General features: G+C 40.8%; 2 protein-coding genes across 3 annotated transcripts; one reads left to right on the forward strand and one right to left on the reverse strand.

Annotated features, from left to right (window-relative positions):
* Window positions 1–82: 82 nt before the first annotated feature.
* Window positions 83–8,028, forward strand: pum3 (pumilio RNA-binding family member 3). Its single transcript, XM_037753337.1, has 18 exons — window positions 83–217; window positions 1,369–1,436; window positions 1,519–1,722; window positions 2,014–2,188; window positions 2,458–2,533; window positions 2,658–2,751; window positions 2,895–2,961; window positions 3,094–3,268; window positions 3,375–3,478; window positions 3,711–3,789; window positions 4,071–4,169; window positions 4,557–4,610; window positions 4,890–4,970; window positions 5,136–5,278; window positions 5,630–5,852; window positions 5,943–6,030; window positions 6,474–6,564; window positions 7,041–8,028. Coding segments are annotated over exons 1-18 (1,953 nt in total). The 5' UTR covers window positions 83–215; the 3' UTR covers window positions 7,171–8,028.
* A 749-nt stretch (window positions 8,029–8,777) lies between these two features.
* Window positions 8,778–15,918, reverse strand: kcnv2a (potassium channel, subfamily V, member 2a). 2 transcript variants are annotated; one of them, XM_037751957.1, is made up of 9 exons: window positions 15,222–15,896; window positions 14,333–14,470; window positions 13,609–13,787; window positions 13,336–13,507; window positions 11,360–11,551; window positions 10,761–11,015; window positions 10,547–10,663; window positions 10,190–10,315; window positions 8,778–9,722 (listed from the first exon to the last, which is right to left on the reverse strand). In XM_037751957.1, exons 1-9 carry the CDS (start codon window positions 15,357–15,359, stop codon window positions 9,417–9,419), a joined length of 1,623 nt encoding a protein of 540 aa, XP_037607885.1. In that variant the 5' UTR covers window positions 15,360–15,896; the 3' UTR covers window positions 8,778–9,416. The 2 variants fall into 2 exon arrangements, 1 of the variants encoding a protein (XP_037607885.1); XR_005204322.1 differs by lacking the exon at window positions 8,778–9,722 and adding an exon at window positions 9,775–10,064 and having other exon boundaries at window positions 10,099–10,315; window positions 15,222–15,918.
* Between the last annotated feature and the right edge of the window lie 1,236 nt (window positions 15,919–17,154).

Consider the following 17,154-nt stretch of genomic DNA (forward strand, 5'->3'; position numbering starts at 1 on the left):
ATTCTATTTTATTTTATTTATTTTTTCCTGCCAATCTACTGCTCCACACTTCAGTCCAGTAGGTGGCGGTAATGCCAACCGCCAATAAACACCAAAGAAGAAGAAGAAGAAGTTTTACGGCAGTGAAGCTTCAGTGATTGGTCTTTTTTGTGCCGTAAACCGTGTTGGTTCTAGAACGCATGGGACTGATCTGGAGCAGCGCGTGAGAGACTGTAATGTGAGTTACTCCACTATAAATACTATATATCATGTTTTTATTCACGTTAACAGTACAGTTAAACAGCAGAAGTGTGTAGTGTTATTTATGGTATAATAATATGTTGTTGACACCAGTTGTTTATTATGTTATTAGCTAGGTTAAGATAGCTAATAGCATAATAAACTAGTTCTAGCCCTTTAAGGTTGTCCAAGTGAAAGTAGTGACAACACAATGTAAAACTAATAGAAATAAGTTAATTGTATAATGTGGAATTAAGTAATGTTAACGTATTACTAGCAAAATGTGCTCAAGTATCAAAAGAGTAAGTCATGAAACAGTTTATTCAGTGTGAACTTATTCATGGGTCTAACATCAGTAGACAGGTATTTTCTTGTTGTCTGTGGTCTGACTCTTTGACTGTCAGAACTTGGTATTATTTGCGTTTAAAACCTCACTTTGCAAAGTAACTCTTAACCCTCTGAATTGTCAAAATCTCATAAAGTGTGAATACTATAATTTAGTGTATTGCTGTTTTGGGTTTTGTGATTTTTAGTCCTAGAAATATGTGGGACTTTGGTATGTGAAATGTTTTGGAGCCCAGATTTCTTTTTTTTGTGATACATTTTTTTATTGGTATTTAAGCAGAATTATATAGGGTAGGGTTACAAATTGATAGATCACCAATAAAGTAAAAGAATATAATCACAAATGTCCATGTACTAATCATTACAAAATTGGCAAGCAGCTACAGAAAAAGAAAAGAAAAAAAACAAACAAATAACAACAAAAAGACATTTAAATAAAAACTTCTGCGCCACCTAGAAATATGTCCCTCCCTTTGGGTTCCTCCTATCCCACCAACACTAGACCTTGGGGACTCGGAGAACAATTATATGAAGGATTTAATTGTAGTGATTGCTTGTTTCCAATGTGATATATTTTCTCTTTTTGTCAAGTGCATGTTTGCAGCCCAGTGCTCCATACCTGCTATATCTATGAAGTCAAGAAGCCATCTTTGTATATTGACAAAATGTGGAGCTTTCCATCTGCATGCTATTAGTCGCTTTGCAGCTGTAAGGCCAGCTAACCAGAGGAGCCCAGATTTCTGATTACTTGTATGTCTTTCTGCTGTTGTCCTCATCTCCGTTTCTCTCTGGGTCGCACTTTAGGATGGAGGCTAAATCCAAAAAACCCTTTTCTCCTAAAGATGGAAAGAAGTTTACACAGAAAGGAAAAGGTAAACTCTAGTTAACATAAACCAGCTATGTACACCATCACTTTCAACCAGGTTTGTCACCGGTATGTCTCACTCTGTCCAGATTCCATGGGGACCAAACTTGGTGGAAAACCAGGCGGTAAGCCGGGTGGTAAAAAGCCCTTCAAGCCGTACAACAACGCAGAGAGGAAAGGCAGACCGGGGAAAGGTGGAGATGGCGGCAAATTTGCTTTCTCCAAAGGCGGGACGGGGCCGCAGAAGAGGAAAATGCCATTTAAAGGGAAAAATAAAGAAGAAGAGGGTGAAGGTGAGAAAACAACTGCTTGCTGTCAGATCAAAATGTGGTTTTGCATATTTCAGTCTTTTACTTCCCATCGTTGCTCAACATTTTAACAAGTTAGTGTTTTCACTCACAGTTCCTTCATGTGTCTGTGTTCCTCCTGGATTCACAATTAGCCCTCATCAAGTGCTACATGATTCTTTAACTCCTGTTCCTTCGCTGCCTGGATTCAGCCTGAATCTCTTCTTGATGATTATCACTGAAGTGTGAAAACATTGTGAGTGACTTCTCTGTGTGTGTGTGTGTATGTGCCATCAGGTCCGATGGCTAAGAGGATGAATAAAGGCGAGTTTAAGCCGAAGGAGGAGCCGACTGAGGAGAAGAACAGGCAGCAGAAGAAGAAGGACCTGAAGAATAGCAGACAGGAGGCGGAGAGGAAGGACATGTTCCAGATCATCCGTCAGTGCAAACAAGTGTGGGGAGACCTCAGGAGGTATTTCTGCCCTTTATTACCTTTTTAAACTAAAAAGAAAGTGAACTGAAACATTCTACAACAGATCATATATGTGTAGTAAAACTCGCCCCGCATGCACAAAGACTCATAAAACAAATAACTAGAAGAGTATACATAGAAATACAATAAAGTAGAAGAGTCCTTGAACTGTTTGCTGTGGTAATTTGACTAGTACAAATGTAACGTGAATGGCGCGCTGCTGCCTGCTCACTGACAGATGATGGCGGTGTGTGTGTGTGTGTCAACAGGAAGAAGTGCGACGACGAATTGAAGAAGAAACTGATGAAGGACCTCCATGACCTGATCCGCGGGAAGATGAAACAGGTGAGTCTCTTTCTGTCTCATGATTGGGAACACGGAAACACCGTTATAAAGAAGTCTAAAGGGTCAAGAAACACGAGCAGTCAGACCAGAAGCCTCATTTCTGACTGTGCTCTCCTGCCTCCAGATGGCGTTTGCTCACGACTCGGTGCGAGTGCTGCAGTGTTTCATCCAGTTCGGCAGCCACGAGCAGAGAAAGGAAGTGTTTGAGGAGCTCAAAGGTGAGCAGACAAGTTTTGTGTCCTGTTCTGTGATGATGTTAGAGCGATCAGCCTGGTGTGGGTTTAGAGTTTCCTCTGTGGCTGATAAATAAACTACGAGAAGAGCAGCTAATTAACAAACATTCATTTGTTGTCTCCCGCAGATGACATCATCGGTTTGTGTAAGTCGCAGTACGGCAAACACGTGGTGAAAAAAATGCTGATGTACGGGTGAGTCAGCTCAGAATCAGCAGAAGTCCATATTTCCATCAGACTTCAACGTGGTCCAGTTGAAAGATGTAGATGATATTTCAGTTGTGTGTGGACGTGTGTATGAGTCATGTGTATGCATTTCCTCCGCAGGAACAAGGAGCTGGTGGCGTCTGTGATGGTAAAATTTAAAGGTCACGTGCGGCCGATGCTTCGCCACGCCGCCGCCTCGTCCATCATCGAGTACGCCTACAACGACAAAGCCGTGCTCGCACAGAGACTCATGCTCACCGAGGGGCTGTACGGGAACACCTTCACTATCTGCAAGGTACACACACACACGTGCAATAGTGTCGGGCCGCTTCCAGATATTATTATACACCAGGATATTTGCATTGGATTAACTATGAACATTTCTCTGCCTGTGCCTCCAGTCGACGGTGTGCAACACCATCGAGAAAGTTGCAGAGGCGAACCCGGACAAGCTGAACAACATCATCGATGAGATGAAGCAGAGTCTCACACCCATGGCTCAGAAGTAAGACGAGAAAACAAAAACCTAATCACACATTCATCACACATCATTAAAGACGTCCTTTTAGGTTCTGGATGCTTGTGATGACCATTTTCACTGTTTTTTGTCATTTTATCTGTCTGTTAAATATTTATTTGGGAAAAATAATGGGGTTTTTTTTCTCTTACTTTGATTGTATTTTATTAATGCGCAGAATTTAAACCATCTAACTACAACTTCTGTTGTTGTGTTTCAGAGAACAAGTCATCAAACACTCTCTGGTCCACAAAGTCTTCCTGGACTTCTTCCTGTTAGCACCCGAAAAACCGAGAACGGTAAGCAGCTCCTTGACATCTCACATAATGTTCTAAATATTTGAGCAGCAATACATCTCTCTGTAAAATAATACAAAATGCAACAAAAGAAAATTAAAGAAGTAAAGAAAACAAAACAAAATGTGCAGATATTCGACCTATGAAGAAGACAAATGTTAGTTTCATAGGAGCATGAATGAATTTCAAAATAAAAGACAGGTTAATAAGTGTATTTAGTGCTGACTGTATTTACCACTGACATGTTTCCTCTCGTTGGTTTGTGTTTGTTCTGATGTGAGCAGGAGATGATCGAGTCGATCAGAGAGTCGGTTGTCTACATGGCTCACACACACGACGGAGCACGAGTGGCAATGCACTGTCTGTGGCACGGGACGGCCAAGGTGTGCACGCGCGCACACACACACACACACACACAGAGCAGACAACACACTCTGTTTTATGTTTTTTAATGAAGATTTAACTTTATTATTGTCCAAAAGGAAATTTAGTTTGGATCAACCACACAGATTATAGGACTACATCAATGACAAAAATGTAGACTCGCTACATTACCGCAGTCTTGGAAAGGGAGGAGTAAGCAGAGGGGTACTCAGTTGGTTGCAATCTGCAACCACATCACTAGATGCCACTAAATCCTACACACTGTACCTTTAAGATTAGGAGATTTAGCCTTTCAATGGCAGGAAAATAAAAGTATTAAAGTAAAATAAATGTCTGGTGCAAAGTGTCTTTGTTTTGAGCAAACGTTTTATTTTTCCACGTTTCAGGACAGAAAAGTCATCATCAAAACTATGAAGACGTACATGGTGAAGTTTGCCACGGTGAGTTGCTGCTCCATTCATTCATTCTAGAAACACGCTGTCAATGCTTTATTTGCTCTTTAGATTTTAGAGACGATCAGAAACTAAATGATTATTATTTAAAAGGAGAAATGGTCTGAACCGAGGCTAAAGGTTTACCTTACCAGCTGAGAACATGTGTAGAAATATCTGAGCTCAATCATCAGTCCAAACGTTCAGATCTTGAAGTTTTCCTCTAAACTCCTGTTGTTCATGTGTCGGCTGTTAAACCTCCTCAGACTGATTGTTATCTGTCCACAGGGAGAGTTTGGTCACCTGGTTCTTCTGGCCATGTTCGACTGCGTGGACGACACCAAGCTGGTCAAACAGGCCGTGCTCTCAGTAAGTCTGATGTCATGTGGTTTGATGATGCTGCATGAGACTCAATGATAATCCTGATTATTTCCATAGTGACTGCACTTTTTCCTAAAGAAATAAAACAAGTATGATGTGAAAAGAGAACAGTTGTAGTTAATGTTAAAGAAACATCTTGTCTCACCTGTTCAGGAGATCTTGTTGTCTCTGGATGAGGTCATCGGTAATAAATACGGCAAGAAGGTTTTGTTGTACCTGCTGAACCCCAGAGATCCCGCTCACCTGCTGCCGGAGATCATCAAGGTGCTGGAGCGAGGAGACGGAAACACTCACAGGTAACAACCACGTGTGTGTGTTGATAAACTCGACCTTCCGAACAAATCCTGTTGAAACTAAAGGTGTGACAGCTGTCAGTAAGAAAGGAAAGGAGGTACAATGTTAACAGCCATGACGCACAAAAGGATCATAGTCACAGTTTACTGGCTGGAAAATGATGAAGCTCCAAAATGTTCAATATTAAATGAATACATGAGACATTATGAAATATTTATAATGACCTGAATCAAACGGCCTCGTGAAGGATATAAATCTGCTGACTCAGTTAGTCGAGAGTGATGTAAATGATGAGAAACTGTTTAAGGCCCAAATGAACCACAGTGAGATCAGCTCCGTGTTCCTCTCCTCAGTAAAAAGGACATGGCGGTTCGGAGGAGGGAGCTGCTGGAAGTCGTCTCCCCCCCGCTGCTGGACCATCTCCGTGACAACGCCGCCACCATGGTGACGGACAAGGCGTCCAGCGTCACCATTAGTGACATCCTGGCGTCGGCCTGCGGGGACCTGCGGCCCGCCATGACGGCCGTGGCTCTGCTGGCCAATCATGAGTTGGTGCCAGGAGGGACCAATGGACAGGTACGGTGTGTGTGGGTGTGTGTGTGTGTTATTGGTAGGATGGTTAGCAGAAGGGCGGTTCTTCACTCTGCGTTTTTGTTTCTGCTGTAGCTTCACATGGCGGAGCATCCAGCAGGACACCTGGTGCTGAAATGGCTCATGGAGCAGGACATGCAACTGGCAGAGGCCGGCAAGGAAGGTAAACATTGCTTCTCAATGTCAATTTATGTCAGCATGCTGTGAAAATGAACCTACAGAGACTTGAAGACTTTTTCTGTCAGTCAATTAATTTAATTGCACTTATGTACGGCAACTGGGATAAAAAATAGAATCACAAAAAAACATGTCTGATGACAAACTAAAAAGAAAGTTAAAGAGCTTTGCCCGTATGCCTCACACACAAACAGGATTATGTGAAAGGGTAAAATGATTTAACGGCCACAAGAGGGCACTAAAAACTGTTGACCCATGGTCCAACTTTCCACCAAATTGCATTGAAATCAATGAAGTTTTCAAGACAAAGGTGACAGAAACAGAACCTCCTTGGGCTAAATAGAAGTTAAATTATTTATAACTAAACCTTGTCTCTCTCTCTCTATCTATCCTTCCCCCTTTTGACGTCTACCTCGCTTGTCCTCTCAGAGCGGTTCGGCAGGATACTGGTGGACACAGTTGGGACAGAGACACTGAAGAGCTGGGTCAAAGTCAACAGAGGAGCCATGGTGCTCTGCAGGTCAGTCTGATTACACGATACACTGCTGTTACTTAAAGGGATGCTTCGGGTGTTTTGAAGTGGGTACTTATCCATAGTAGGTTGATTACCTACAGTAGATGACGGTCTGCACGCCCCCAGCATCGAGAAACAGACAGGAGCACTGGAGCAAAGCAATACAGTGCTGTGGACGGCAGAACAACTTATTGTAGCCACCTAAAAGAACGATATCCGTTTAAGTGTATGCTATATTTAGAATATTTTCACCACTTTATCTTGCCGTCAGACAGCCCTTTCCTTCTCCGGTGCTCCTGTCTGTTTCTCGATAACTAGAAATGGTTAACAGCCAAATCAAACCTAGAAGCCATGACATCACATGAGCTGCACTGTTTACATGTTCCAAGTGACATGGATAAATAATTGGCATTTTAAATAGTTGAAATAATATTATTGTATAATAACCTTTTTGAAATCTTTGCCCGTGTTTTTGTGCGCAGCCTCCTGAACAGCTACGACAAGTCTGTGGCCGCGGAGGTGAAGGCGGCGCTGGAGACCATCAAATCAGAGCTCAGCAGTATCAGCAACAACAAGGGAGCTGAAATCCTGCTGGAGAATCTGAACAAGTAGAGACCTTTTTTATTCCAAACAGACTGGTGATGGTAAACGCATCACTTCCTGCGCAGCAGCAGTGGGTCTTTTTCTCAGAAAACGCCAACGAGACTGCGAATGGGACCGTTTCCAGGAAGTGGATACAACCTGGAGCACCGTTATGTCATGACCGTCCCGGATGGAAAAATGGACGTGAATTTGTATCTGTGAATAATGAAATAAAGATGTTTCTGTGGACGATGTGATGCTACGAGAAAACACAGAGGCCGCTTGTGTGCAAGCAGCAACAGTACACATAACGTAAACGTACAACATATAATACACTTTGCCTTTTTGTTTCTATCACGGTCAAGCTGCACTGAGTAAAACTCAACACTTCTTTCACATTAAAAGCTTACATGGTAACAGAAGAACTATGAATTTTTAAAGGGAACATTTTCAGGTTCATACTTGTATTTTGGGTTTCTACTAGAACATGCTTTAATGTTCAAAAAACACATTTTTTAAACATCTGAAGGAAGTGTTGCGTTTCATTGACACCGAATGAAAAATAACAGCAAAGTAAATACGATTAATTCTATAACAGAATAACGGTATTTCAGTCCCTGTGGCTCAGTACGAAACAGACGGACAGATATCTCAAAACCTGGACAAATAAAACCAAAACCATCTCCATGGCAACATACAACCTCAAGGTTTTCTAATAACCTTGAGGTTGAGTGAACTGGCCCTTTAACAAGGGCTGTACAGGTTCTAGCTGTCCAGACTGTTTGTGCCATCCAGTTTCAGATTTTTGTTCTAAGATTTTGTACCTTGTGAGTGCTAATTGTATCAGCTATTAACATGTTTGCAAAAATAAACATTGTAAGTACTTAAGTGTATCTTGTACTTTAACCAGATGGTGAATAATTAAAAAAAATCATTATAAAATATAACGTTTATATATAAACGTTCATTATATGAGGTTCCTTATAATAACCATCATTTATAAATGGTTAATTGATAGTTAATTGAATTTAGTTAATTGTTATTTTACTGTTTACAAACAATGAAATTATGTTTACTAATTATTAGTAATGCAATCATTTCTGTTTTATCATTAGTTTGTGTAATATGAAATAATTTGTTTTTAAATTATATATTGTATTAAGAATTTGTTATTTATTACAAAATGATTTTTAACCTTTAAGAAATTGTTTGTAAAACATCTATAAACATGACATAGATAGATGGACCATAAACTAATTATTAACTATTGACAAAGTATAAACTATCTATCTAAATAATGTTTATAGATGCTTTATAAAGTATTTATTAACCATTTAATAAGGTATTATAATCATCAGTTGCTAATAACATCCAAATAATGTTTATAGATGGTTTACAAACCAGTTATTAACCATTAACAAAGGAAAGAAGTTATTACAGCCGAGCTGACAACTGCAACGCTACTGATCCAGTGACACTGATGATTTAGTATAATCAGTTCAGCTCGGGGATTCAGTGTTAAGCATTTCCTGCTCTAGTTAGACTTTGTGACTACCTTTACACACAAACATACACACACACAGACACACACACACACACACACTCGGAGAGAGCTGCACAGCTTTATGACGACAAGATAAAGAGACATAGGTTTATTATTAGAAAGAGAGAGAGACGCACGAGGAAGATAAACAGGTCAAATATCCATCGTCCAGATGTCGGGTCGTCAACTTATGATTTATTTCCATCCTGTTGCCGTTCGCTCCTGAATCCTGGATTACTTGTGAGCTTTAGGGACTAATGGACAGAGTGTGGATGGAGGAAGAGGAGAGGTCGGTGATGATGGTGGTACGGACGGCTTTAGCGTAGATGTACAGTATGTAGATTAAAAAGAATATAAGAATGAGTTTATAGCGTTTTGGCGATACAAAATAAAATAAGAAAAGAAAGAATGTACCAAAATGTGGTCTTTCAATCTAGTCCAAACCCCACTGACTCAGACGGTGTGTCTCTTCCTCTCTCCCAATGCATGCTGGGATAGAATTAACAAGAATATAAAGCTATGTAGGACGGATGGATGAAAAGATGCGTAATTAATACCGTCCTGACATTTTAAACTGAGGTCCAGACAGTTGGAGATTTCCCAGCAGGTTATTGGTTATACCCGCCACGACTCCTGCAGTCCAGCTCTGCCACTTAATGGTAAAATATCCTGTCCAGAATGTCACAGGTTCAATTCCCATCCCTGACTGTCCGTCCTACCTTCCAGACAAATCTTACTGTGGATATCTAACACCTGGCTCACACTGCAGGTGTGACGTCCTCGGCTGCACGACGTCCTCGCAGTACTCGGCCAACCTCTTCGCCGCCCTCTTGGCGAACTGCACCTTCCCGCGGGCCTTGGTGACGGCGGCGTACTCGTGGGACTTGAGCTTGGTGTAATAGTCGGAGAACTTGTTGTAGAGGATGGAGATGGGCATGCCGTTGAGGATGACGCCGAAGGAGATGCAGGCGAAGGCGAAGATGCGGCCCAGGTTGGTCTCGGGGAGCATGTCGCCGTAGCCCACCGTGGAAATACTCACCTGGAGGATGAAAGAGAAAAAACAGAAAATATAAAGACTTAACTCCAGAAATGAGATGTTGCACTTCATCTGATACAAGTCCTTGCTTTGCTCCCGTGTTGGTACACCGACTATGGATAAGTACCTCATACAACCCCACTTCAAAACACCCACACTATCCCTTTAAGTTAAAATTCAGGTATTTGTGTTAGTCAGAGAATGATTCAGCACTGATCTGCCCCCTAGTGGATTCACTTTTGAATCTTCCAGGGACACACAAAGTACGCAGGAAAGACGAATGCTGCTCACATTGCAGCCTCTTGTCCATGTGTTGTTTAAAGTGAGTATACTGGCTGCTGTATTCTGGAAAAGCCACACTGGATGAAGGTGGTAGTACATGCAGAAAGCGGTGGGTGCAGAGAGCGGGTGGAGAACAGATAGAAAGCGGGTTGATTGACAGTTTGTTTGAATGTTTAGTGTTGACTCACAGCGGCCCACCACCACGCGTGTGGAATGGAGGTGAAGTTGGTGTTGTAAACGTCGTGCTCTACAGTGTACACCATGGCTGAAAATATGAGGATGCCCATGATGATGAAGAGCAGCAAACAGCCCACCTGCACACACAAACAAACACATTTTATTTTGTATTTCCTCCTTATGTCAGCTTCATGTTTTTGCTCAGAACTGTGAGGCATAGAAGTCATTAGTATCTATCTATACAGGCCATACCCATTTCTACTCACAGATTCTCCTCCTACAAATGTGATCTAATTCTCACTACATTAGGTGGATACTTGAAACCAAGCATGAAAATGAAAGTAAAAAGTTATTCCTCCTCGACAGACCTGCTGGTAGCACTGTCTCAGCGTGAAGCCAAAGGCTCTGAGGCCTGTCGAGTGACGAGCCAGCTTCAAGATCCTGAAGATTCGCATCAGGCGCATGATCCTCAGAACCTGACCCACCTACAGACAGACAGACAAAACACAGAAGAAGAACCAATGAGAGACAAATAAATCTGATCTTTTCATCCCAACCTCTCCCATCAGCCCCCTCTTTTACCTTCCCGACACGCCCCACGTTCTCGATGTCTCCCGCGTGTGGGTGAATGTCCTCATCCTCGAAGCGCTCCAGGACCATCTGCAGGTAGTGCGGCAGGATGGCGACCAGGTCGACGATGTTCAGCACGCTGCGTCCAAAACACTTGAGGTCGGGGGTGGACAGCAGGCGCAGGAGGTACTCCAGGGTGAAGAAGGTGATGCAGAACGACTCCGCGTACTCGCCATAGAATCTGCCGCTGAGCTGGCCCGACGCCGTCTGGAAGAGAAAATAATAGTTACTAATTTTTAAAAAGAATCCTGTTTTCGACTGTTTGCTGATGATGTAATGTTTTCCGTAAGCTGTGGTTGTCACAGGACTGTAATAAACTGAATAAACTGTAATAAATGTGAAATTAATTTGCGATTAATCGCGATTAACTATGAACAATCATGTGATTAATCGCGATTTAATATTTGAATCAATTGACAGCTCAACTTTTAATATAATGTTAAAGTGACATTAACAAGAGTATTGTGTGATCATCACGGTTGCTAATCTGATCAGAACACATTTGCTTTCTTACCCTTCTAGCACACACACACTTAAAGTAAAACACACACCTTGTACTGCATCTCCTCCACGGTGTTGAGCGTCATGGCGACCAGCGAGACCAGCACGAACATGGAGGAGGCGACGCCCATCAGCTTGGCGGTGACCGAGGTGAACGGCTTTTCCATCAGGTTCCAGATGCTCCTCCGGGTCGACCCGAAGGTCAAGCCGTCGAATAACTCCTCGTTCTCCTCCATCTCCAGCTGGACGACACGGGACAGAAATACATCCCAGTCACAGGACAGAAACAGGAGGAAAGGTCAATAAATAAACAAATAAATGATATATAAAATTATATATAAATAAATAATATTTATTATTTATATTTATTGTTATTATTTATTATATTCTAAAGTGGCCAGTCATGGAAATGAAAGGATTTTCTTTCTAGAATATGTCATTTTTATGAAGGATGAAACAAAACAGAACACTCTTTAAGTGTAAAATAGTACAGTAGGTAAACACTAAGCATGTATTTAAGCAATAAATGAGAGTTAAAGGTTTATAAAAACATAACATTTTAAATGAGGGCAGAGCAAAACAACCAAACTCAAAAATCACTAAAACGTAAAGGAGTAAAAACTAAATGTTAAAATAACACAATGGGGAAGAATCTGGTACAACAAACTGCATCAGAGTGAGACCTCTGTGATGGAAACATCTGTCTAAATCTGTGCCAAGAAAACGCTTGCGCTCAGCTCTCCATCTGTTAAGACGGCGGAGCGGAGCAGTGATTTATAATGTAGGTCAGCCAGACTCAGAGTCAGCCAGCAGATTACTAACTAAATCTCACAGGTACAAATATCAAAACATAAACTGCTGAACCACTTGAAGCTGGAAGGTGATGACTTGACATATTTATTTGCAGTATTTTAAAAAACATATGGAGCCTAAAGGGAGAAATAGGTCTCTTAAAGAGGACATATCATTAAAAACTCTCTTTTCAGGGCTTGTGCACATCCATTTAGGCATCTGGAGTTCCTACAGACCCACAAACTGTGAAATAAAACAACCTAGTCAGTTTTTTGTGGGCTTCCTAGATCAGAAAACATTCAGATTTGGTTCCCCTTCCTATGTCACATGCATTAGAACTGCTTGAGAACTAGCTTTGCACCATATTCTTTCTCACAATCCAATCAGAGCACACTGGGCTTTTTCAGAAGGGGGTCTTAAAGAGACAGGCGGTAAAATGGAGCGTTTCAGACAAGACGGTGAATACAGGTATTTATCCAACCCGGTCTCACGGGAAGGCGTATAAATACCGCGACATTACACGGACATTTCGAGTGTCATGAGTATACATTTTGGCCTTTTTGTGTGTCTTTTATATGCCGCTTTTCACGTGTCATTTGTACGCCACACAAACGTTAGACACACAACGTCCACAGGTTTTTAGGCAAGAAAACGTCATGGTTGGGCTTAAAATAAGCAAGTAAACTAAGAAAATACATATGAAAACAAGATAACCCAACTACAGAAAACACGTCACAAACGTCACATAAAACGTGACAATCGTCACGTGACAAACGTCACTAATGTATCTTACAAAACACCGGTCAACAACGGTCTCGAACACGTGACTCCAGGTTAAAAGTCCAGTGCTTGTTGGACCCATCTGCCTCCCCACCTGGTCTTTCTTACTTATTATACTACGTCACTAACTCTTACCGTAGCATTTACATGCAGATACGTTTACATTGCGGTCAGTACAGGATACATGGCGTACAAATGAGACACGGAAATCAAGAAAGGCGTACTTATTGCATTCTAAACACGCATTATTGTGGCATTTATATATTGGCATTTATATATATACGAACACTCTGATTATGTCGGTTGTTTCTCCACTAGGGAAATTCACCAGAACACCACTTGAGGTTTTACCGACATGTGTGAACATGATTCCACATTGATAATGATTCAGAGATCTAGAACCATCCGTCCCTACGTCTCTTACTAAACTATAAGACACACATGTCCAACCCACCTCTGCTATCAGCTCTCTCTGTATCTTCAGCTCATCGTTCAGCTCGTCCTGCCTCTCTTCGAAGGAGATGCGGCAGCAGCGTTGGCTGTTCTTGATCCTGACGCCCCAGTAGTTTATCTCCTCCAGGAAGTTGCGGGGACACAGATCGTCTTTAATGCACAACACTCCAGTTCTGATGGAGAGGACGGAGACAGCAGAACGAGGTCCAGAATTATTCCAAGAAATCATCTAAAGAAGGGGGAAAGTCACTACAACAATGTATTTTATCTTAACCTGTAGAAGTTGAAGATGTTGTGGAAGATTTTAGGGTCCCGGTCGAAGAAGTACTCGTTGCTATGGACGAGGTAGTCGTCACACAGGTCCAACTTCCTGCTGTGGTCTGTGTACGTGGCCAACTGGCCAATCCGTGTCTTCGGATACCTGGCAGCTAACCTGTAGGGCAAGTAGTACACCTGGAGAAGAGGAAAACGGAAGAGAATAAAGTGAAATACAGATAAAATAAATAAATAAATGTGTATAATGGCAAGTAAGAGAATTTGAAACATTTTGAGAATGACGCTGGGACACACTAGAAGGCTTTTAAAATGATTATCGAGGGTGATAAAAAGTTAGCCACTCTTCCACGGCTCGACTAGCGAGTGAGGGGGAGAGAGAGAGTAGCGATGGTGGAGCGAGCTATAGGGTGAATGAAGAGAGGGAGCGGCGTTAATGAGAACAAAGCAGTGAATCAGAGAATTAAAACATTATTCTCTGATTGTTTCATGGCGGTTACGTTCTAAAACACAAATTCACACATAACTAACTCCTCACAACCCTTCGGGAAGGTGCCAAGTTGCTGTGACAGTGACTGAACAGCTCCGCCTGGTGGAGAATCTGCAGCCTGCTAAATGTGGACGAGTGAGTTTGTGAGTGAGTTGCGATAAAAAGGTGATATCAATCTGGTTTTCAACACATCTAGCTGAACAGTATGCTCTTGGTAGAAGTTGAGTACAGTTACCGATCCTCCGACGTTGATGTTGAGAGAGAAGTGTTTGGTTGGAGAGAGCAGCAGGTGGGAGGGAGACACCGGCAGTCGATCTTCCTCCCCCTCATTTTCATACTCGGCATAAAGATCGTAGATGTCTCTGCCCAGATCCTTCACAAATAACACAACAAATTTACGCTGATGAATTCAACATGTTAAGCTTGTATACAAGATGAATGGGACCATATAAAGAAAGGTCAAACTAAGCAGAATGCAAACTGCAAAAAGATTAGAACATGCATGCAAATACTGGGTATGAAATGGAAAACATATGAGAAATATACTAACTAAAGAATAATTACAGACAGAAATCCAAGACAAAAGAGAAAGAATAACAACAAACAGACTTTTTTTCATTGCTGCTGATTTGCTAATTGAATTAGTAGTAAATTAACTGATCAGTATGTTGACAGAAAATGTGAATTTGCTGCTTTTCTCTGATTTATATATTATAGCAAATTGAATATCTTTGGGTTTTGATTGTTGGTCAGACAAAACAAGCAATTTGAGGACATCAACTTGGGCTCTGGAACATTAATATAATAATGAAAATATTCATAAGTAGCCCCACAGATATCTAACCAATGAACAGTAAAAATGTGTTGATTTAGAAAGTTTTTTGATTTATCCATTTATCAAACATCAACAATAACAGTCTTGTGTTTTGAACATTTTGCTCTGAAGATTTAAAATGTAAATTTATTCAAGTAAACTACATTAACCTTGACAAAGTGACATGATTTTTACTCTCATTTGAAAACAAAATCCTGTAAAATGAAGAGTAGGGGAGCTTTGAGAAAGAACAAATAGAACAAATGAACAAAAAACAACACACATAACATGAATAGATAAAGTGTCTGACCTGCATGGAGTTCCATGGCTTAACAAAGGTGTTGGTGAAGTCCAGATAGTCAACCGGATCTTTGAGGGCTTCAGTCCGGCTGCCGGGCTTGTAGCTGGGGAACAAACTCCTGCTGCGGGCTCTGAGGTGGGTCAACATTGTGCTGCTGAATGCGTACGGACTTGAACCTAAAATCAATCACCCTGCTCGGAGAGACATCCTGGCAACTCTCAACACCAAATACACAGCTGGCATCTTGCACACAACCTTGATCTCACACACACAAGATGTACAAATGAGTAAACATGCATGCACGGATGGGAAATGTTTTCAGACTGATTCTGAAAGAAATCATGTCAACATTCATACAGATGACCCACAAACACAGTAAAGAGGTAGGAAGTGACTCTCATCCTCTAATGCAGCTGACTGAGATGATCTGGGTGCTTATCCTCTTTTATCCATCTCTTGATCTCTTTCTCTCTCTCCCCTCCCACTTACTCCAACCATCTTTACAAATCTGTTTATCCCATATAGTTGAAGTCAATGTCAAATTAATATTTCAAAATGATGTCAAATAATGTTTTTCAGCTGAGCGTGTTAGCATGTTAACACAAAGTATTCTGCCGTTATTTCTAGTTTGTACTATAAGCAAAATGTTAAGTATCAGAAGTGAAAGTACTCATTGTGCAGTGGTTGTTATCAAACCCTAGGTAAGAACTTGAACCAGCTTGTTGGATGCAACCCATTTTAATTAAGTGGCGTGTAAATCTGCACAGCTGGCTCCTGGTCATCTTTTCACTAGTTACTTATTGCTGCTTCTGCCACTTTAGAAGTCATTGAGTGAAATATGGAGATATTTGATACAGCTCTTTTTTAAATAAAAATAAATTATTCAGGGTTGTATTGAAGAAAAACAAGTTGAGTCTGATCTAAATTGTTTTCTCTCCTGTGTTTATGACTTAAGAGCAGGTGAAAAAATGTTTTGCCAGGATAATCTTTATAAGTTACTAAATCAAAAAATATGGCAAGTGATTTTTTTCCCCCCGTCAGAATAATTTTTTGAAGTCTTTGTTGTTGTAACACTCAATTTGGCCACAAGAGGCTGAAATATAAATATGCAGGCAGACTGTCACCGAGTCCTTTGTTATATGTTCTTTAGACCTACATATCTGACAGCTCTGCCTTAATCCAAGTGTGTGTTTTGACATATTTTTGTCCAACTGATGACTCAAGCAGTCAGATAGGTGGAGATTAATCCCTACTGCAGTTAAACAGGGATAATGAACGGATGGAGCCGGACTCGTTCCAAATTAAACAAATTAACAGCTCTCTCACCGTCTCAACCCAGTGCACAAACATGCCTCCTCCTGTTTGTCCTTCAGCTGGGGACACACCAAGCCGACAACTAAGAACTAGCGGCGACGAAGGCCACCCGTTGAGTCGCCTCACGTCTTTTCATTATTATTATTCAATGTATTTATTTTGACATTTATTTTTTAATTATTTATTTATGTATTTTATATTTATTTTTTAAATGTATGTATTTATTTATGTATTTTTGCTTTTAATTATTTATTTATTTCTGCACGATTTTCCCTTCACATTACACCCATTATTAATTTTCCCAGACATATTTCTGTATTCTTTTCTATATACATTTCTTTATGCATTTCTGCCTCATTGAGGCATTTTTATTTATTTGTGTATTTAATAAAAATAAATGCATAAATAAATAGAAGTGAAAATTAAACAGAAGAGTAAATAAATAAGGGAATTAACACAAAGATAAATAAATCAAGAAGCAAATTAAAACAGATGTCAATTCATGTAATTGTATTAATTAATGACTACATTTATTTATAATATTTCTTCTACATTTAATGACATTTATTTTTGTACTTCTTGCTGTCGCACCAATGGGGGCATTGTCTGGTTGAAGTTGGAAACACTT

The sequence above is a fragment of the Sebastes umbrosus genome, chromosome 19 (genome assembly GCF_015220745.1).
Source record: "Sebastes umbrosus isolate fSebUmb1 chromosome 19, fSebUmb1.pri, whole genome shotgun sequence".
NCBI lineage: Eukaryota > Metazoa > Chordata > Actinopteri > Perciformes > Sebastidae > Sebastes > Sebastes umbrosus.

Excerpts from the sequence above, each read along its gene's own strand:
- pum3 (XM_037753337.1), top strand. Across the intron at positions 1,437-1,518 it reads GTTTACACAGAAAGGAAAAG|ATTCCATGGGGACCAAACTT; the intron begins GTAAACTCTAGT and ends CACTCTGTCCAG. Across the intron at positions 5,853-5,942 it reads CAGGAGGGACCAATGGACAG|CTTCACATGGCGGAGCATCC; the intron begins GTACGGTGTGTG and ends TTTCTGCTGTAG.
- kcnv2a (XM_037751957.1), bottom strand. The coding sequence starts at position 15,359 with ATGTTGACCCACCTCAGAGCCCGCAGCAGGAGTTTGTTCCCCAGCTAC. Across the intron at positions 14,471-15,221 it reads AGCCATGGAACTCCATGCAG|GATCTGGGCAGAGACATCTA; the intron begins GTCAGACACTTT and ends TTATTTGTGAAG. Across the intron at positions 13,508-13,608 it reads AACATCTTCAACTTCTACAG|AACTGGAGTGTTGTGCATTA; the intron begins GTTAAGATAAAA and ends CCTCTCCATCAG.